The sequence below is a fragment of the Phalacrocorax carbo genome, chromosome 6 (genome assembly GCF_963921805.1).
Source record: "Phalacrocorax carbo chromosome 6, bPhaCar2.1, whole genome shotgun sequence".
Classification (NCBI taxonomy): Eukaryota; Metazoa; Chordata; class Aves; order Suliformes; family Phalacrocoracidae; genus Phalacrocorax; species Phalacrocorax carbo.
The window spans coordinates 21530279-21552436 of NC_087518.1; the positions used below are offsets into that span (position 1 = coordinate 21530279).

Consider the following 22158-nt stretch of genomic DNA (forward strand, 5'->3'; position numbering starts at 1 on the left):
GTAGGAGCTATGTTTTACACCTAACAAATTTACTATATTGCCTGGAGTTTATATGTATAGACCATGTGGCTATTTCCAAATAAGATAAACATTATGTTAGTCTTAATTTAATGTGTTCAGCAGCTTTGTTTCCTAGGAAAGGTGAAGAAAATGGTGTCTCTGGACATTGTATTTCGTAGGATTGCAACTGAGGTACTAGAAATCTCAAATATTTTGCCTTAAAATATGGCTTCCTTTGTAAGGAGGATGATTAACTCCTGTGCCTGGCTCTATACTTGCAAAGGGCATAATCTGCAAATTAACAGCACACCTTACATTTGTTCTTCTCACATAATGAGCGCAGATGTGTTCTGATTTCACAGGCATGCACCAGAGGAGGAGTAGCTAACTTTTCCAGCTCTACAAACTGCATACACCGTGTCTGTACGTGGTGGTAAAGCACAAGGCATGCAAGTTCTCAGAGGGCTGAAGGGAAAAGGAGGCACATACTGAAATATGATTCAAAGTGCAGCTCCAAGGGTGCTATAGTTATGCTGTAATTGGTAAGAAAGGCTCTAGCAACACCAGTCAGCAGCCGCTTACCTAGTCCTCTCTCTATTCTTGCTCCCCCAACATACCCAGCTGGTGCTGTCTGTGGACGTGCCATCACTGATTTGTCTAATCCTGTTTCAGACCAGTTGACAAAATTTGCCCCTAACTTCTGCAGCAACAAGTTCCAGGCACATGTCACCTGTTGTGTAAAGTAACTTTTAACTGTTTGAAGCTAATCTACTAGCTCGAATCGATGCCTTGTACCTCCCCATTTAGGGGTTGGGTGAGTTTCATGGTTACCCTTATCTGCTCTCTTTGTATGTATAAAACTTGGAAACTTAATCCTAAGGATCGCTGGAGAATGCATCTGTATGTATTGGTGTGCAGAGGCCCTTTAAATCCCCTTCTAGACATTTCTTCCCTCTGCTGTCTTTGGTAAAAGAATAAAACCCTGCTGTCATAAACAAGGCAGCCATGAAAATGCTCCGATTCCACTAGGAAACGGGCACAGCGGTGGTGCAATCAAGTAGCTCACGTCCGAAGTGCCACTCAGCTTTGACTGCATTTCTTTAAAGGAGGGCAACAGTAAACAGCTGTAGAATCAATGGTTTCGGTGTTTGCCCGCACGGCTCTGGCAAGCGACCCTGTGCCAGCCCAGGCTGGGCTCTCCCGCCCCCCGGGGCGGCTCCGAGCCGTTGGTTTGCACGTCGCTGCTTGTTTGCATGTCCGTTTCTGTCCAACTCCTGCCCGCCCCTTCCCCACCCCCTTAAAACCTCCGGCAGCCGCCGCTCCCCTCCGTGGCGGGGTGGAAAAGGCCATTTTATGCCGTAGTTGCCTTCTCCTCCCTGGCCGGCCTCCGCTTCCAGCGTTAACGAAACTTTTCTGTAGTAAACTAGAAACATGGGCAAGAGCCAGGAACGCGTGGAACTTTTCTGCTATGATTTTGGACGGGAGCATGCCGGGAGACAAACACACACCCCACCGCCCAGGTGCCCTCAGTACAGCGCGGGCCGCTGCGAGCTCGCCTTCAGAAAAATTCTTTTTATTGACAAGGGAGGGCCGGGGGGTTCCCCTGCCTGTTTACACACACACGCGTTTATAAAATCAGCCAACCTCCCCTGACAAAAACGCAAAGGGGTGGCTGAGAAATAAATAAACCTCTCCCACCCCTCCGAAGCAGAAAGGCTTCGCGGCCAGCAAGCTTTCCTCCCCCACCAAAAATCAGCCAGGGAAAGCCAGAGCAGCGCGTCCCTAGGCTCACGCGATACTACTGCAGAACTCGTCGAAGTCCCTCTCCATGAAGAGCTCGCTCTCGATCACATCGTTCTCGGACGGGTAGTACTGCTGGCTCTCCTCCGCCGAGGGGGCCACAGCAGCACCGCCCCCGGCCCCAGTCGGGGCTGGCGGGGAGCGGGCGGCGGGCTCGGCCCCTCCGGCGTACTCCATCAGAGCCCCGCGGGCGTTCTCCAGCACCCCCAGGTAGGAGTCCATGTCCAGCAGGTCCATCTCGCAGTCCGACCCGCCGCTCTCGGTGCCCACCGAGTCCGAACGCAGGTGCATGAGTTGGTATTTCTCCCGCATTAGGAACTGATTGGTGTTGCGCGGGGCCCGCATGCCCGGCGCCCGCCGGCCCAGGACGTTGACGGGCCGCAGGGAGAGCAGCACCCGCGGCCGTGCGGGCCGGTGGCAGCAGCGGAAGGCTGGGCAGTGCTGCTGCTCTTGCAGCTGCTGTTGGGAATGCTGGTAGTGGCTGTGCGTGCGGCTGCCCAGCAGCTTCCGCGAAAGGCCGGGGGGCCTCCCCCACCGCCCGGGGGGCCAGCGCGACCGGCTACCGCCCCGCCGCGGCTCGCCGCCCTTCAGCGGTGGCGGGAAAGCGCCTCCCGGCACCCCTTCGGCACGGGCAGGCTCCCTGTGGGGGCGCCGCCTCCCGCCGCCGCACACTACCAGCTCCGCACGTCTCAGCATCGCAGCCCGGCAGCCCTCACATGCTCCTCAGGAGCCGCCGGGACGCCCCCGCACAGCAAGTCCAGCGCTGCCGCTTCCCCGCCGCGCCTTCCTTCTTTCCGTGGCTGAGCTGCCGGTTCCCACGAGCTTCGCGGCGTTCCTGCTGGCAGGGCCCTCTCCGGGCGCCTCTACCTTTTCACGATCCGCTCTGTTTTTTTCTTCAGCGGAGCCCCTTTACAGCGCATAGCCTGGCTGAAGGGCTTTGGGCTGGGGGGCAGCTTGACGGGCTCCAAGCCGCCTCCTCGGAGAGATGATCTCGCCTACTCCCCTAGCCGGTTGCTGCCAGGCCGTCAGCGCTCCGCCAGCGGACGGTGAGCCAGGACAAGGCCCAGGACGGCGGGAGCGCAGAGACTGCGGGAGACGTGCGGGGAAGGCGCTGGGCAGCGCGGAGCTCAGCCCGCTGCCGCGAACACACCCCCAACCCCCACACCCCGGCGCAGTCCAATGCCCCCGCGTCGCGGGGGGGGGCGAGGGGGCAGTACGGCAGCTCTCGAGTAAGCCCGTCCTCACCAAACCTCGCCCTCCGTGCCCGGTGAGCGCGGGCGCTCCGTGCCACGACGAGCCGCGCCGGGCCACGCGCTCTTGTCTCTCGGGTTAATTCCGGGATCTTCTCTCCCCGTCCAGCGCGTTTTAGTTTGGCTCAGCGCGTCGGCGGCGTTATTTTGTTCATTTCCCTATTCACGAACACCTTCTGCGCTCAGTTCCCGGCGCAAGCGCTGCTCCCCTCCTCCCCGTTGCGGCGGCAGTGCGTAAACTGTGTAAGCCGCCCGTGAGTCACGGAGTAGTGCTGGAGCGGAGCGGGCGGGCAGAGTCGGAGCTCGGCGAGGCTGCGGGAGGAAGGGGCGCCCCGAACCTGCAACGCTTCCTGCCCACCTCCTTCCCCTCCTAACTCCCGACGGGGGGGCTGGCGCCACCCCCGGGGAACGGGGATCTGCCCGCTGACAGTCCACAAAATGGTGCCTGTGCCCGAGCGAGGGGTGAGGGCGCCTTCACCTCTTACGGCGCAGCCATGGAGGCGCGGGGCGGGGTGGGGTGAGATGGGCGGCGCTGAGGCTGAGGCGGAGGCCGGGCCCGGGTCCGGGTCCGGCTGGTACCGGCGAGAGGAGCCGGGGCGTGAGTGGCTTCGGGCGGGCCTGTAGCTAGAGGGGAAGGAGGGAAGGGAAGGGAAGGGCAGCCCCTTCTTGAGACGTTCAGGGGTTTTGTTTCTTTCCTTTAACCTTTCCGGGTGAATCGGTGCTTGTTGGGCAGTATTTTATGAAAAATGAGAGCAGAGACATTCTCACACTTTGGGAGCTACCCCAGTCGTTCGTGCTGGGCCTTGATCCCTCTGCCTCAAATTTCCCTTGGTTTTCAAACCCCGGTTTTTTGGCTGTGTACTTACTGCACTGCAAAGCCTAACGGTGACTTCCCCGTCACCCCTCTTTTATGTTCAATTTGTTTATGAAGAACAAGCTCAGTGTTGTGGCCCAAATGGTTTCAGTTGAAGGCCATGCATGAGTAAGGACAGCAGACTTTCACGTAGAGGTTTTATTCTTATTTACTAGTGAAGGGTAAAGTACAAAATAGGGAGGAGCAAGGTGAAAGTCTGGATGTGTGGTAACCACATAGTCAAAATTGTCAATGACAAATTGTCAACATTTGTATTTCATTGTTTAAGAATAGATATTTTTGAGCAGTGTTTGTTTTAAATTCCATTCAGAAACCATACAGTATTCCATTCTAAAGTCAGCTGGCCATATCACCTATATGTTTCACAAAGTAAAGTCCAAAACTGAAGGAGTTGGCACTGGAGCAAGCCCAAGTTCTAGTTGTCTAAAAAAAAATGCAACCTCTAATCCGAAGGAATGTGAAAGCAGGGGGAAGCTGCAGTGCTTTCAGATTTGATGAAGTGCTACATTTATAAAGAAATATTAAGTGGTCTGATCCTGTTTGGGATTTTTTTTTTAAGCTTACACTACTTTGGGGGAAAAAGTTCAAACTAAATTAACAGAAGCCACTGTCAAATTAAATGAAAGGCTTCCTGAAAGTAATATCCACCTGTCTGCCTAGTGAAGAAAGCTTTCTGGGTATAGAAAAGGTCCAGAATGGTAAGATGAGAAAAACCTCGGAATTAGTTTTTCTTTTCTGCATTTTATTCCTCTCTTACCTACCTGTCTTCAATCTTGAGTCACACTTACTAGATTTTTCTTTAAAAAAAACCAACAGAAACATAAAAAAATGACGAAATGCTCGATTGAAGGAATGTTGCATCAGGTAATAGAATCCACGTCCTCCTTTTTGTTCTGAGTTGTCACAGCCCTTTTCATAGTTTTTAGATGTGTTAGAAAGCAATATGGGTTAAACAGATTTCCCTACTTTAGCCTTCCCTCCTGGATGTAGAACATACCAGATTCACACAGGCAGGAATCTTGGCGTCAACTTTATAGTGGAGACCCTCTCCTGGCATGCATATGCACCCTGTCCTGTAGGTCAGTCCTGCTTGCTCTGGCCTCAGCTCACATTTTCTGCATTGTTTCTCTGAGTTTGGTGTAGGCTGAGTTCCCCTTTTAACTATTTTCTACACAGAATTTTATATGTCACCCTAGAATAGTCCTGTGCTTCTTTGTGCAGGTGAGAATCCCGTTTAACAAGACATGGTTCTGACGTGCGGAAAGCGGACTGCACAATCTGTAAGTTTTGTAAAGTAGGTATGTTTATTCAGTGCTGGGCAGGATGAGGGGCAGTCCCACCAAAGTCGCGCGCGCCTGTGTGATAGTTTGTCTTGGATTTATACAGTAAAGCATTACATATGCATAAGAATTCCCAATACGCCTATACACATGCATGATCTTTCCCCGCTTTGTGTTAAAATTAGCAAAAAAAAGTTATTTCCATAAATCTTTCCCAACTGAGTTTGCGCAGTGCCTCCTCGTGGTCATCGGGGGTCGTAAAGATGAAGGCTGCTGGCTCCTCTTCGTCACCGCTAGTAACCTTTTGGTTTTGCGCAGACTCAGTTATCTCTTGACACTTGTTCAAACTGCAAAGTCAGTTTTAGCTGGTTCTTGAGACAATTTTCTATCCTCATCAGGAATTTGTCCTTCGCAGGTGGATTCCAGGCCTCCTTGCTAATTATTTTACACAGCGGCTAGATAAGTGTTCCGCGACAATTAACTTTCAGCTGGATAAGCATTCAGCAACAGAACAGTTAATTTTTGTTTTCCCCCTTTCAGTTCGCATCTGGATGTGTCCCTCCTCTGCAGACTGAGCTGTATGGACCAGTGAGCAGATCTTGTACCTAGTCCTGAAAATCAAAATCCAAAGCTAGCTTTTATTGATTACCTACAGTTGTATTAGTATAAAAGTTTTAAAAAGTAATTGAAAATCACTACAAAGAGGCAGCTGAGGTAGTTGGACTGTTCAGGCCATCATTGATCTGAACTTCATTCCCCACAATCTGTTCTGGCAGGGGGGCTCAGCTGTGCAGATGTCTCACCTACAAAGAGTATCTTTCTCTGTTCATTCTCTTCCTCGGTTGTGTTCCATTTCTCACTGCCCAGAGCCTTTCCACAGCCCTTTTCACTGCTTTCTATAGGTGGAAGGAAATGTTTTGTGATTTCACAATTATATGGTTGGTAGCCAGCGATAATACTTTTTCAGATTCTTATGTTTGCTTTGACACAGGAGCTCCTTGACAAGTTTTGTTCTAGCTGGCGTGCAGCTGTACAAGAGGGGTCTTCTGTTGTACAGTCTTAACAGTTGGTATCTCAATGTATTTTAGAGTAGTCCTTTAATGGAGGCAAGTTCAAGCTTCCGACTTGTGTGTTTGGTAGCCTCTCTGGAAATACACTTGCTCTCCAGTTACTAAAAGAAGCCCAGCAAAGCTCCCACCGGGGATTTGGCTCTAAGCAGAGGGTTCAGGCTGGGAGCATCCTGCTCCAAGCCCCTCCTAAACTCACAGTTCAAGTTTTTTTCACTCTTAGGGTTTTAGAGGTTTTTGTTTTTTATGTGTGTGAGGGGAAATCCTGCGGCCGAGAGACAATGTTTTCGCTCTCTGTGTTCCAACCCCAGAAGCACCGCAGTGGGTCATGTCTGTGGGTCTCCAAGTGAAAGTTTCCCTCGGCCGGTCGCTACCCCAGGATGCGGCGCTGCGCTCCCTGTGCAAAATGGCCCTAGCAACCCATGGACGTTTTAAAAAGTCGCTTTGGTTTGTGAAAGAAATGCCAGCCATTAAACCCAGCGCAGTTTTTGCCCCGCCCCATTACGGACGGCCAAGGTACGCGCTCCCTCAAAGCGGAGGGCCCCGCCCCCGGCCCGGTCTGCCCAATGAGAAGGCGCAGGGTGGGAAAGGTTTCCCGCTCTGCCCCGCGCCGTCGTGACCTGGCGTTTCTACAAGAGTGGTGTGCCCAATGGGAAGCCGCCTTATTGCACCCTAAGTGTGCAGCGCGCTGACTGGTCGCCGCACCCGGTTGTGCCCGCCGGTACTTCCTGTCATGCTTTCCCAGGCGCGGTTGCATCATTGCGGGACGGGCGGCGCTGAGGTGAGTGGCGGCGGGACCCGGCCCCACTTCTGGGGCCGCTCTCCCGGGCCCCTCGCTGGCCGAGGGGGATGTCAGTGAGGCGGGGGGCGGCGCTGGGGACGTTGCGGGGTGTTCGGGGGCTTTTGGGGGCGCTTCATGCGGGAGCTGGTGCTGCGTGGTGCCTTTCTCCTTTGCCGTAAAGGTTATGTTTCCGTATTAGATATTTTACTTCTACGTTGTGGTTTAACCTGGCAGGCAGCTAAACACCACTCAGCCGCTCGTTCGCTCCCCCGCGGTGGGATGGGAGAGAGAATCAGAGGGTGAGAGTGAGAAAGCTCGGCTTGAGATAAAGACAGTTTAACAGGTAAAGCAAAAGCCGCTCAAGCAAAGCGAGACAAGGAATTCATTCTCTCCTTCCCATGGGCAGACAGGTGTTCAGCCATCTCCAGGAAAGCAGGGCTCCATCACACATAACGGTGAAGACAAATGTCATCGCACTGAACATCCCCCCCTTCTTCCACTAGCGTTATATGCTGATCATGATGTCGTATGGTATGGGATATCCCTTGGGTCAGTTGGGGTCAGTTGTCCCAGCCATGTCCCCTCCCAACCCCTTGTGTGCCCCCAGTGTCCTCACTGGTGGGGTGGGATGAGAAGCAGAAAAGACGTTGACTCTGTGTAAGCACTGCTCAGCGATAATGAAGACACCCATCGGTTATCAGCACTGTTTCCAGCACAAATCCTAAGCACAGCCCCACACTAGCTACAATGAAGAAAACTCTACCCCAGCCAAAACTGGCACACTTAGACTTAGCTGGGTGCTATACAGATTATTTGCTTTTTCTGGAATTTAGTGATTGTTTAAAGTAAGTACTTATTAAAAGTTAACAGATTTCCTTATTGCAGAGTTTAGTACCCATCAAGGCTTAATCTCATTAATTAGTTGAACAACCAGCCTAAGATGCCTTGCAGTGTGTAATATATGTCTTAAGCATTCCACTTCAGCATCCTTCTAACAGGTGAAATTCTTGAGGAAGGCATACTTTTGATTAGTGTTAGCTGTGACGGATTTGATGTTTCTATTGTCAGCATATATTGGCTCTGCAGCCACCCTGCCCAGAGCTTTCTGGAAACTGAAGAAAGCATATTTTTTTCAGTTTTCTTGGTGACATGCTTAGTAAGCGACTGTCAGGTAATAGCAGAGTTTAGTTAGCCCATAACAGCAGTGTTTACTAACTTAACTGACAGTAGTTTCTGAATTTTTAAAATATGTAGTTAAAAGTTATTTCAAAATAACCTATTTTTTGCATAATGACAAACTTTACACTTCTAATCAAGCTAGTTTGAAGGCAACAGAAAAATCCGCTGAAGAGATCATAAGATACAGAGTAAAACTGAGTTCTTGCATAGTACGAAATATATTTATGTCTAAACACAGTGAGTGGACTCAAACAGTGTTTTAGCAATCTTTTAATTGGTTTTTCAGCATAAAAAGAAACACTCCTTGCTGTAGGACAAATGGGCGATAGTTCATCTCGGGTGATGTTTCATCTTGAGTGATATGTTGAGATGAATTAAACTTGATAACTTTCCCTAAGCCATCTTCAAGTATCATGCTCAGCTTGAGTAGATTTCATTTACCTCTTTAGAAAGTAGAAACAGTCACTTCCTAGTTTCCCAGTTTAGTTTTCTGATCTGCTTACTTTGGGGCATATTTTTCAGTTGGAAAAGTCTGTAACTCCTCAGCTTTGTGACCCTTCAAATAGAAGAGTGGAATAATCAGGCTATTACCAGTCTGCTGTGAATAAGGTGTAAATAAAAATTTTTTGTTACCATCAAACCCAAAAGTTTTGTGAAGACAACAGTATTTTTCATTCTTTCCTGAAGTAATTACACTTATAAATTGCAGTGTTAGGGAGACTGGCCATGAGGGTGACAACTTTATGTCCTTTTGGAGAAGAAAAATGGATGATCTTTTTTTTTTTTAATGGAGTTTATTCTTGCATTTCCAACTATTTGGTGGTTTTTATAAAGTGCTAGTTAGAGTAGGATGAGATTATCCAGTTCAAAAAGATGTTTTAAAGATAGGTGTGCATGATTGGTTTGGTTTTTTTTCTCACCCATTCTCAGGTCTTTGATTAGTGGTGCAGTTTTATTCCCTGTATAAGGCATTAGCACAAGATTTTCAGAAGCAACACTTGTTCTGTAGCTTAGCATTCTGTTCCTATCCATCCTTCCTTTTGTTTTAAACTTGGTTGTTTCCATCAGTTCTAGGATCGGATGCTTTTGATTATCAGATGAACAGTTCAAAATATTGTTTCCCCAGAAATTGCTTTGCTTCAACTAAAAAGGCAGAAATGGGGAGCCTAGTTCTGTATGTATGTAAAATAGAGTGTTGTTGAGGAGTGGAGCCTCCTCCTAGTCTCTGGACGGATGTTTGTGCATAGGCCTCCTATGTATAGTTTGTGGGAGAAAGTGACTGGAACAAGGATAAGAGACTGATCATAAACCCCTTGAAATTAGGAGACCTTTTGTGCACTTTTAGTTCATACTGGTTCTTTATCGTTTCAGTTTCTCAGTCAACTAAATGAGTAATATCTTGAAATCTACTTTGTTTTAATCATCTATCTATGTGTGATGTATGTTAAGTCCAACGCAATTTTAATATACTGGTACAGTTCATTCATTTATTGAGTTTTTATTGAAAAATTAAATGTTGATTTTTTTTTTTTAATCTTAATATGTGAACCTCCACATTTTAACTTGCATTTACGGTTTAGTACTTTTTTTTTCTTCTAGATAAGAAGCCCAGCATAAGTTTGAGACTGCTGTAGTATAATCTACAAACTTTCATGCCTTTCCTATTGAATGTTATCTTTTAGAAAAAGTGAATGTACGTTAAAAAAAGAAGTTCCCCAGTGGTGCGTTGTCTTAAACTTCAAAACTTTTTGCTGGCAGAGAATGAATAGAAACAAGAAAACAAATCCCTCCTTGTGTTTACTAATCTGTATGTAAATTTGGAGTCTTGTCCAAAAGTTCTACTTTATTAGATGCATTTGTATAATAATTTCTGTAACATCATGTGTGATTTTTTTCCACTCAGTCTGTGTTCAAAGTAATGAATTGTGTCTGACTTTTTTTGAGTTAAAATACCTAGATTGCTTATAGTAATGAACTTCTTTGCTGTAGGTATACAAAATTATTCATATCTCGGTCTATAAACTGATTTCACTTATCCTGAACACAGAAGTCTTCATGTTTTGCTCTGCTGAGATTGAGCCATAGATAGATTTTAAATGTGGTTTAAGTCAATTGGTTTAAAAATTTTGTTTTGGAACTCAAAAAACTTATCCGTAGTGACTGTTACATATTAGTTCTCATCAGTAATTTTTTTCCTGATTCTGCCATAATAAAATTCTCTTGCAATATTGATAAAAGTGTGTATGAATTTGTGCCCTGTGGTTACTGGACACTGGTTTGTGCATACAGTGCTTCAGTTGGTAGAAATGGGCCAAAAGTGACACTGTGATTTACGCATGGAGTCTGTGATACGTGAGCAGCTTCCATAGCCCGGTCACAGTTACAGACTAAACCTTAAACATATGCTTAATTTATTCAATCATTGGGACTTGACAGCTGGGCCAGCTGCCAAAACATTTGCAGTCATCACTAAATTGTGAAGGCTGAGCTTGATTTAAGTAAAACCTGCAGATCCTTAGTCCTCTTAAGTCAGCTGGCTTGCAGGAAATAAGCCCAAATTCTTTTATCATCTCCATTGTCTCTGGCACTGATCAAATTACTGAGAAGTGGCATGGCCTAATTAGTGCATTGTTGAGTGCTTTGAGATATGATGATGAAAACTCTTGTACAAGTTGCATGTACTGCACTAAGACTGGTTAGTGCCTTTTTAAGAATTCATGCAGGCCATGTCCATGTGTTCCTTGTCAGCTTGTGATTTCCCCTCCAGCTGCTGTGTCACCTGTGTACAGAATTGTGGATTTCTCAGTGAATTTTCTTGTCTTGTTTGATAATTTGGGTTTATTGGTGGGGAGAATGATCTGTCATTAATACAAAAAGTATGAATGGTGGAATTTGCCTGTGTGTTTCATTTAGGGGCATGTTTTTTTTTATATGGGCTCAAGCATTGAGCTAGCAAGTTCTATTGTGTTCTGGGTTTCATTTAAGTAAATGTTTTGGCAGCATGTCAAATGTAACTTAAAGTATTGTCTTAATGTGTGTACATTTATTGGTGCTTAAGGTTGCTATTTGACAAACCTGAGTGAATTGGAAGACTTGGTCCCTTGGCCATTGCTTGTAATTCTACAATGCTAAGTGAAACTTGAGGCTAATGTGTAGTGCTCAGCTCATTCTGGTGGAAGTGCTAAGGAATAGCAACACTGAAGTTGGAAGGCCTGTTTTTTCTGTGCAGTCATCTATTATAACCTTCATAACCAGTTTTCTTCTGTAATGGAACCCCTGTCTTAAATATCCTTATTCCACAAAGCTTTTGCTGAAATTTGACCCCTTTGAATCTTGTAGCAGGTCTGGAACACCAGGCAGCTCTATTGTGTGTTTCTAATGATATTGAGGGTTCTCCTTCTTGTGTTGTAAAGAATGCTTGTACATAACTTTGCTTGTAGTGATTTTTGTTCACTTACCCAGAACTGAAGAATGGCTTTGGGCTCTGGTGGCCAAGACCCACCAAATATATTAAAAAAAAGCCTTCAGGTAATAGCCAGCAAGAAGCATCCCTTTGTGGCTTAGTTGCTTAGTTCTGACATACTTGTAAAACTGAAGGGGGGTACAGGGGGGTGAAGAGACTAGCAAGAGACTAGTAGTTTTGCCAGTACTCTGCAAGTTAGAGCTTTTCAAGATGCACAGCTGAGGTCTTTGAGCTTTTTCCTCATCTGTTTGTTCAAATTCTTCCCCACATGTTCATCTTTCATTGCAATGTGTTTCAACTATTCTGTCTGAAGTCTAGCTGCTTTTACGACCATCTGAGAATGGTGGCCTAGCTAGATGGGAAAATGCAAATGTTTTAAACCTTGAAATGGTAGGAGTAGATGTACAGTGAAAAGGAGCTGCCTCTTCACTAGTTTTAGTTCCTGCACTTAGAGTAAGGCTCACTAGTTCACTAACTGATGCTGAAAGGTCAGTTTGAACTTGGAAAGTTTAAAAAAGATCCAAACCCAAACCTGTAAATAAAAAAAATTTGCCATTTGACTGCTTTCTATAGGAAACAAAAATAAAAGCATAATAAAAAATTAACAACTGTAGGTGAGTGAATGGAGGATCTTTTTCCTGTTATAAAACTCGGGTACTAGGATATAAAAATTATTAGGCTTTTTTTTAGAATCTAATGCTTGCTTCTATGCCTACACTGAATCAAGCTCTTTGAAAAACTGAGATGTGGTTTGGTGATATGGATTTGTAAGACAGCAAATTGTATTTGTGAAGTAATTTTTTTTTTACCTCACTTCTGTTCAACATGTATTTATTTTTTCTCTGCTTGGTCATTGCTGGGAAAGAATGGTTCGACAAGTTCCAGAAAACATAACTTTTCCAAATGAGGAAGAGAAGATATTGGAGCTCTGGAAAAATCTCAATTGTTTCCAGGAATGCCTAAGGCAATCAAAGAATAGACCTAGGTAAGAATCTGCTAAAAGCTGTAGCAATTGTGTGTGACAGTGCAAGGTTGGCTTAGCTGTAATTACTTTTTTGTTTGCCTCAGTCCTGTTATCAACAGCTGCTGCCTTTGCAGATACCAGTCTTGGCTAATGTTGGTGTCATGTAGGTTACCGTTTATATTTCACTTTGTGAAGAAGCAACAGTGTTTGAACAGTAGTAATCAACCTGTAATTTCCTGCTTGGTGGGTTTATAAAATAAATCCTCAGGTAAGCAAGGACAATTCTTTCCTATGTCTGGCAGCTGTGGAGCAGCATGCAGGTACTTTCAGTAGTAATCTTGGTGGAACTGGCAATCGGTAGGAACTGAATGAGTTGAAATGTTCCCTTTAGTTCTACTGCCAACCTGATACCTGTGCTGACTCATAATATAAGAGGAAGAAATTGATGCTGTCCTAGTAAGACATAAAAAGCATAAGCATACAGATTTGCTCATCCTGTTTGAAGGTTTGATACTCAGTTTTTGATTTTATTAAGAATGTTTTCTTATGTTGTAGGTTTAACTTCTATGATGGCCCTCCATTTGCTACTGGGCTTCCACACTATGGCCATATTCTTGCAGGAACCATTAAAGACATAGTAACCAGATTTGCTCATCAGAGTGGTTTTTATGTTGACAGAAGATTTGGCTGGGATTGCCATGGCTTACCTGTGGTATGTGTAATAAATGTTCCTACAGATAGTTCTGTTGGTTCCTCTTTCCATGTTGTTACCTGCTTATCAATCATGTTTCTATTGCTCTTGTGCCTGGCTTTGTTGCTAAAAGAGAAATGGAAGTTTTGTCCAGTCTGCTTTGGCTTTTGCTTGTGTGGTGATTACAGGTGCTTCCTTCTCCAGGCACTCTGTTCATTACTATAAACGTGTATTTATTTGATATGTATTTCAGCAAATGTTTTTTGCTTTTTCTAAAGATACTAAAGAAACAATCACACTGGGGTTATCCTTTGAAATATCTGCTTAGTTGAACTGCAATTACTCATGAAATCTCAAAAAAGATAAAGGAGGCCCTTTATTTGTGTTCTATGCATCCTAATAAGGCTAAACTGCCTGGAGAAATCCTGAAAGCTTTTGATGACACTGTGGGATTTTTTTGTCTGGTTGTTTTCAATGCTCCCAGGAATATGAGATTGACAAGACTTTAGGCATTAAAGGGCCAGAGGATGTGGCAAAGATGGGGATTAAAGAATACAACAACCAGTGCAGAGGAATTGTGATGAGATACTCAAAGGAATGGGAAGTAAGTAAAGACTCAGTGCATATTCTGCTGTCTGTTTCTAATTGTATGTGTGTAGAAGTGTTTTTCAGCTGGGGTGAACTTCATCCTTCGATTTGGTGACATGCATAAAACTCATGTCTTTAGCTACTGTGTTTCTCACTGGTGATCCTGAAAGGGGAGCAAAAAGAACAATGTTGTGGCTCAGTACAGGGAGACTGCTGTGATGTCAAGAGGTTACTTTAAGGTGACCTAGAGCTCAAAATGTTCTAACTTGATCTATTGAGCATCTAATAGAGAAAACTTGTTCAATGTATCTTTATTTGTGTCTTCTCTTGTATAGAAAATTGAAAGTAAGATCTGATTTTGGTTTTTAAATGGAACCAGTAAAGGAAATGCACATTAACCTCCCTGCTTTTCTGCCCTGCCCTTTTCAGGTTTTTCATTGCCAGAGTGTAGGACTAAGCTTCTTTTCTGGAACAGCAGAAGTTCTAGCACCTGATTTTGTGTCAGAATGGGTGTAGATATAGGTGTGGGGAAACCCTCAGTCTTCCAAGTGAATATTGGTCTAAACTTTGCATCCCATAAATGTGGGAGAGAGCATTGGTCTGTGCAGACCCTTGAAGTGGGAGAGCTGTTCCAAGTAGATGGGTTATATATTTTAAGAGATGCATAGGTTTTTTTTTTCCTAACTCAGAATAATATTCATCCTGTGGGTAGAACCTGATGCTCCTTATTATTGTCCTTAGCAGTGTGACCCAAATAAAGTCTATTCAGCCCAATGCTTTGTATGTGCTGTCAGTCTGATATGTCTGTGAAGTGATGACTCTTTTCTATGGCTTTTTGGAGCTGAGAAGTGGCTCAGGTGCTTTCCTAGCTGTGCCACTGTATTACAGTGGCAGCACGCAATGGCTTGTGCCAAAGGAAGAATGGAAGAACAGGTCATTTTTTTTCCAGCTTTTGTGGCACAAGGCCCTTCCTAGGCCAAAGGATTTTTAATTTTTTTCCCCTTAGTTTATAATTCCTTAAGAGATTTTTTTTCCTTTGTGAATTTATCTAGCTACATTTTGAATCTAGGTATACTGACAGCCTCTACTCAATCTGTATCAAGGTATTCTCATACCTAGTTTGAAGAACTGTAGTTCTTCTATAATACAGTTTATCCAGTAAACCTTTATCTTCACCATCAGTTATTTCTTTTTCTATGCAGAATAGTTCTAATTATTTAGTTTTTCCTCATGCAGAAGCTGTTCTATGTCATTACAATCCTCTGTATGTTCTCTAGTCCTGCTCTTGATTGAAATAGTAATTTCTTATTTGAGTATCACTTGCCTGTTTTGTTTCCCTTGGGAGCGTTTTGAAGTTATGGCCAGTATCTGAAGAAACTACAGCTACCTGTAGAATAGCTGTGGCCTAAATCTAAGCGAGTGGCTGGAAGTGTGTATTTGAAAAAACAATATCATTCATCTATACTCTGAAATGTTATATTTCAAAAACATCATCAGTGTTTCTTTGTTGCTTTTCGAAATAAAAATAAAAAGACTCCTTCTGGTTCATGTTTTGTCTTCCATAGTTGTTCGTTTTAACTTGCTGTGTCTTCAGCAACTGGTATTTTTACTCTGCTGATGAGCCCAAATACTTAGTCTTTTGGATGGTAAATGGATTTTGGTTTTTTGTGCATGAACTTATGCATGTATGAGTGTGCATTTCCATATACAGTCATGTAGTTCAGATTATTAATAAAAATAATGAAATTTAAATATCTTGTGATTTGGCTGGTAATAAAATCAAATATTTTGGGATAGTGTTAGGAGAGGAATTCCGAACATTCCTATTGGAGATATTGTTTCTTTTGTCTGGAGTGGCTAGCAAAAGTTTAAACCTTACGGAAAAAAACCAGAAAAAGTTCCTTGTTTATCTTTCAGTGCTGAGACCAAACATGATACTTCAACTTCATGGATCCTTGTACTAATCAGTCCTAGGTTTTGGATCTTAATAGTGGAATGTCACAGTGGCTTAAAGGTCAAAATCAAAACTGATATATTTCAGGAGCTCAGGTGTTATGTGAAAATATAGAGGTGAGAAAATTGGCTTGCTTTGTTTTCACTTTACTAGTTTGAAATTCAGTATAGTCTGTCTAACAGTATCAGGACAGGTGTCTCTGGGCTTGGTTATTTGCAGCGCTAGGGGTTCTGATAACTGTGAAATTAGCAAGAGAGCCTCTTGTCCAAGTGAATCCCATAGCTAGCTTATTACTAGTTTTCACACCCTGTGCCAGTGGACATGACCATAATGTGTCCTGGGACAAGGACTAACACCTGTCAGTCTTGTGATCTCTGGCAGCCCTGTCAGATTTGGGAAGTCAAAGAAGGCAGCTGGCCTTGGAATAGTTATAACTTCTTGGGACATATCAGTTTCTTTCAGCATTTCTTTGTCTTCGAATTACATCATGTTTTCATGTAACTGGAAGCTGATAGGCTGTGTGTTCTGGATTTTTACTGTCTCTGTAACAAGTAGTCATAAAAATAGAAGCAAGACCACTGTAATCAAAAGCAATTCTCAGGCATTTGACCCTTGGCCTTGAATGATCCACCATTTCTACTTGAGTGATCCAAGAGATTCACCATTTCTGTTTAGTAGTGTTGAACATGTTTGCCCATTATGTGACCTTGGTTCTAAACAGTTATGTTCATGGTTTCATTCTGTGCTTATTTTTGCCTGTTTAAATACACTGTTTGGAACTATTGTCAGACTAAAATATTTCATCGATGCCCCATACCAATGAAACACTTAAAAATCAAGCTGTTTTACAGCATAAATATTGGAAATGTATCATGATCTTTAATGTCAAGATGCCTTTCATTCTGTGTGTTTGTTTCCTAACAGTTCAGTGTTACCAGATTAGGACGCTGGATTGATTTTGAAAATGACTATAAAACTCTTTATCCTGGGTTCATGGAGTCTGTATGGTAAGTTAACTTACATACATTGCATATATGCTTTATAAATTTGAGATGTTAAGAAGGCTTCAATTATTGTAAACATGTGTTGGTCCATTTATCAGTAGAAATGTTTTGAAACATGCAAATTCAGATAAACATTGGGCAAAGTAATGAAGGTGATGTGAAATCTCTTGATGTCAAAGTGACGGAATTAATTGGCCTACCTCTGTCTTCTTCAGGATAGTAGGGTTTTTCAGAATAAAGTGAGCCATGAAATCTTACTGTTCCATGTCAACTTAAAAGCAATTCTGAAGATCTACTAATATGGTCCTTGCTTGGTTTAGGAAATTACATTGTATCTCTACATTCTTGATGTTGGTCACAGTCAGCTGCAAATGGGCAAACTGTCCAAATTCAGTTTAGCTCTAAATTTCTTCTTCAAACCTGAATTTAGAGGCTGGGAATCTGCTGTTATCTTTTTTCTTGGCAGCATAGTTTGACAACTGTCTTCGACTCCTGGTGGAGAGCTAAGTAAAGTTCAGGTACTTTGGCAATGTAATCAGGGTGACTGTTGGAATTCCAAAGGACAAGACAACCTTACAGGTTAAGGATAAAAAAATTGACCTAACACAGTGAAGAAATGGAACATTGAGTCCTTCAGGTTATAGAATTACAAGGTGGATTGAGGGAGAGGTTTAGCAGAGTATATGCTGACAAAAAGCCATTGAAAAGCAAATTATATGCACGTTGAAGTATTACTTACGTTCTTTAGTATTTTACTAATAACCTTTAATTGTATAGTTGGTTACATACAGTTCTGATAAAGGATTGACGGAACTTCTAGATGTGTCTGAAGCTGTTGTAGAGGGCTGAAGTGTCAGTGAGTTTTCAGAGTTTTCAATGCCTTTTCAATTTGAAAAGGCAGTGGGAAGGAAGCAGATGTTTAACTAACTTAGCTGAAGAAACTCTGCATAATGTTAAAGCTAAGACTGACAAGTAATCTTCCTTTTATAAGTTATAAAAATACTTAGTGGCACCTTAAATCCTGTTTAACTAGCATCTTCCAAGGACCATTTAAAAAACAAACTTGACTTGAACTAGCTGCAGGCTCTCATAATAGCCCAAGCTTTTTTTTTTGTGGGTTGTTCTCTCCCCACCCTGCGTTTGAAAGACAATTTCTAATCTTTCACTTGGCTTGCAGAGGTTACTTTCTCTAATGCTTGCTTTGGATACAGACCAAAATATAAACTTTGGATGTGAAATCTCTGTGGTAGGAGATTTCGGGAAGTATGTAGACAGACAACCTCTTAATTTTGTACATTTTTGCTTCCTGATGCTATTAATTTACTGTGTAATTATGTAATGAAATACATTTTTAAGAGTCTATTTTTAAAAATTAGGTTTTCTGGAAACTCATCTAAGTCTTGGAGGGGCATGTTACAATGCCATTGCCAGCTTGCTTTCCAGTAGAACAGGAGGTGGAACCACTGGTGTTTGTACAGAGTGGATGGAGGAGGGGAATGGGAAAGGAATGTGGGATGCCTGTTTTAATGCTAAGGGAGATAATACTTAGAAAGCACTGTAACTGTAGTTATAGTCATGCTTTGGATGGGGTGATGTACAATTTTCTAAAAAAAAATTAGGTCGTTACCTAGGCAATCACCAGACTGAAAATCTGTGTTACTGAAGTTACATTTTATGTCCATTAGGAGTGTTCCTTTGAATGGTAGATTCTAGTGTGCTTCTCTTCCAATTGACTTGATGGGTTTTTAATACAAGTTCCTTTTAGAACTTCTTTTAACTTAAAAACTTTAGTGTCCAGCTAAGTATGGAAGAGAAACTTCAGATTAATTTCTGCATTGAGTGTAACCTGTTGACCATATTGGTCAACTGGCCTGTCCAGTGCTTTATCTCTTTTTTCCTGCTTGTGGGAGTAGAATGCTACTTTTAGGCCCAGAAAAAAACCAGTGATGATGATAATGGCAGTGATCATGGACCATGGCAACCATGGATTTTGTGGTTAAAACATGGTAAGAATTTAGTCTTTAGTGTTTTAATCAGCTAAACCTGTTTAGGTTTGTGGGGTGTTTTTTTTTTTTGTCTCTAGCTGTTCCTGAGGCTTGCAGTTCTGGAGTGGTCTCAGCTGGAATTTCTAGCTTTCTCTGCGACATGTTTTCATCCATTATGTTTATGTTGAGTTCAGTGAGCTAATGTAATACTTATGATAAATGTTGTTTCTAGTGGTGGCTGATCTTATCAAAACTATTTACACTTGAAATAGGTTAGGACTCAGACAGCAAACATATTTTATTAGTATTACCTTGTTTTTAGAGGTACTGTATACAAGCTCAGGATGCGAGAGAGCATTCTTTTTCATATTTTATAATGGGTTTGTTGGAAGTGCTTGCTTGGTAAGCATTTTGGTACTGTGCCATATATGGTGCCTGACAGTAGAATGAATTTTCAGCCTGCGAGATTTTGACTTAAAACAAAACTTCATCCAGTGATAAAATTGTGGCATCCTGGCAGAATTTTTCAGGGGAACGTTAAATGTTGGTGTCATTAAGCAGTGATAATGCAGTGTGAAGATATAATCAACTCCTCATGTCTTACAGAATTAGAACTTAAAAGTTCTAAATAAATAGAACTCGTATATCCATCCTGCAGCCAGCTTGAATCTCAATGAAAATGTGTCATTCACTGAAAACAGTACAATGAGAATGGTGTTCTTGAGCTAGCATGGAACAAACACGCAATATATTCTTGCTTTTTTTACATATACAGCTCATGAGAAGGATACAGTGAAATTGAGAGCAGTTTGATGTAATGTTAAACTTCTTACTGATCTACAGCTGGTCTGAGTAGTACAGTGAGTTTTGGGAAAACAACTAGTAAATTGTCTTCACTACTGGCTTATTACATAGTTCTCAGGCTGGCTGTGAGTTTGCACCTCAAGAACAGTTCTCCCTGGCCACTGAGGAAACAGTCTGAAGTGCTGAGGAGAGGAGGGGAATAGCTCTGTGGTCAGAACTGTGGGCTGTTTCTAGGTCTGAGGACTAGGGGTTTTAATTTCCTCCCGTGCGCAATTTTAGGGTTAGTTAAAGAGCTTTCGATCACCATCTAGTGGCTAAATTCAGCAATTGCAGTCTGAGCATAATTCAATTTTAAAAACTGTTCTAAGTTCTGTATATGTTTTGAAAGACTTGCTTGTATGGTGTAAAACCACGGTGGAAACACTTCTTAGCTACTTGTTTACCCTAAGAAGATACTCTTGAGTTCTTATGTGATAACACTAGATAATAGATGGGGAGAGAAAGAAAAACAATCCTAATTGGTACTTTACTTGTTTGAGATAATGGCTGTGGGTGGAAGATTGCTGTTTACTGTGAAAAAGCACCTTCGGTGGTGAGCGTTTTGTCTATTTCTGCCTTCCTTCCACCGGATCCACCTCAGTTGTTCCAGCTTCAGTTTTCCTTTTAGGTTTGTTATTAAGAGGGGACTTCTTTCCTTCCTTACCAGGTGTGGCCTTTGGCCTTGCAGCCCTGCACTTCAATGTCCTGTAGTAATGTCAGGCTCAGGGCACTACTGCACTCTTGTAGACTGCAGCTGAGGAGGTTGTAGGTAGCTCCTGAAAGTAGAACATTTGCCTTGGGTTGCCTGACTCCCTATATGTAGCTTTGTTTTTGTTTTGGCATGACGTTTTTTTCATACTTCCTACTCTCAAGATGGGCTCTGTCACTAAATGCCAGTGTCCAGCTGCCTTGGCCCTTCTCATGAGAAGGTAAATGGGGACTCCCTGTTGAGAGGAGGCCTGGTTTGTTGTAAAGATCAAAGCAACTGGATTGTTATGTTGTTTTTTTCTTAGCTGTGTAAGCAATAGAAGTAGCTTTCTGACTTTTTGTTTTCTCTGTGGTGTTTATCCAGCACTAAACCAGAATGATTTCAGAACAACAGATTTCAGGGTCCGAATAGGAATCACTCTTGTGTTTTATGTATTCCATAACACTGTAGTGACTCTCTAGAGAGTTACTGTTTGTAAGAAATCTGCTTTGCCCATTTTTCTGCTGGCTATCTGCATTTTTTCTCATACTCTTCATTTTGCGCATTTAGTGCTCTATTCCCCTTGTTATCTTCACACCATTCCAGTCCTTGTTGTTTTACTGCCTTGCCTCTATTTTGAAGGAGGAATATACTGAACTCCTCCTTAGTTGGATGATCCTTGGGGTAAGTCTAGCATCAGTTTAAGATATTTCTATTCTCTGCTGTACAGGTATTTTGCACTTCTGGCTTGATCCAGAATCATTCAACACACTGATCCAAAGATTACATCAGGAAATCCCCTCACGCTTGCTAGTTGAGAGCTTGGAGGGTAGACCTGGAGCAGACTGATCTCCATATGCTGGAATTTTAAAGCTTTCACTGGTAGTTGAACATAAGACTTGACAAATTCTGTCCTTAACGATTCTTATGCCCCAGAACAAATGCTTTTCCCGTCTTTGTTGTAAAGGTGTCTTTCAAAGATGCTAGCCTAAAGACAGGCTGTCTGTGTTTGTTATTGGGCTTAATGTTCCTCTTATGCTTGTGCTTTTTTGACTCATTTCCAATGCTGTTTGAGTCCTTTCCCTGTTTTGATCATTGTGCATCTGTTTTTGATTGTTGCTTTCTTTTTCATTTCATCTTGTCTTTCCAGCGTGGCTTGTGAGTCACAAGAGAACCTTCTTCTCAGAACCCCTGCTGCTTATGGTGCTGTTTGGATGCAGTCTGCTTGCTGAACTGTGTAGATGACAGGGATTCTTACCTGTTCTGGTGTTTGTGATTTTTTTTTTTAATTAAAAAAAAGTCTCCAGAGGCTGTTAAATTGTAATTTCATCTTGAGATGAACTGATACTAGGTCACACAGCAGTAGTTCTGTTCATTTATCTATACTACAATGGATACGTTGAAATAATACACTTCTAGATTCTGCTGTTGTAATGTTTTGCCCACCTTACTTTTAGCCTTTGTCAGTAACTGACTTCACAATTCTTGGTGTTTTTTTTCTTTAAAAATAAAAAAGGGAAGCACTTGGAGCTTGAAAAGAATTTTTCAATATTAGTAATGAGTACTTTCATTTTCTGGAATACTAGAGGTTTTCAAACCCTTAGAAAACCCTTAGATACAGAGTCATTGTAAACAGAACTACTCGATAACTTGATACCCCAAAGGAATGGCATTAAGAATTTGAGAAGCTCTAAGATCAAATCCTTCTTTCATGTGAATGTACGTGTTTGAAGAAGGCAACTTGATT

General features: G+C 42.8%; 1 protein-coding gene and 1 non-coding gene across 2 annotated transcripts in view; both read left to right on the top strand.

Annotated features, from left to right (window-relative positions):
- The first annotated feature begins 6945 nt into the window (after window positions 1-6945).
- Window positions 6946-22158, top strand: part of IARS1 (isoleucyl-tRNA synthetase 1) — a 113582-nt gene continuing 98369 nt past the window's right edge. Inside the window, exons 1-5 of the mRNA XM_064454231.1 lie at window positions 6946-7052; window positions 12560-12679; window positions 13214-13370; window positions 13834-13953; window positions 16816-16898. Coding sequence (XP_064310301.1) covers window positions 12561-12679; window positions 13214-13370; window positions 13834-13953; window positions 16816-16898 — 479 coding nt within the window. The 5' untranslated portion in view covers window positions 6946-7052; window position 12560. The remainder of the gene's footprint in view (window positions 7053-12559; window positions 12680-13213; window positions 13371-13833; window positions 13954-16815; window positions 16899-22158) is intronic.
- Window positions 10485-10619, top strand: LOC135314153 (small nucleolar RNA SNORA84). The gene has a single exon (XR_010373622.1). It is a non-coding gene; the product is annotated as a small nucleolar RNA SNORA84 (small nucleolar RNA).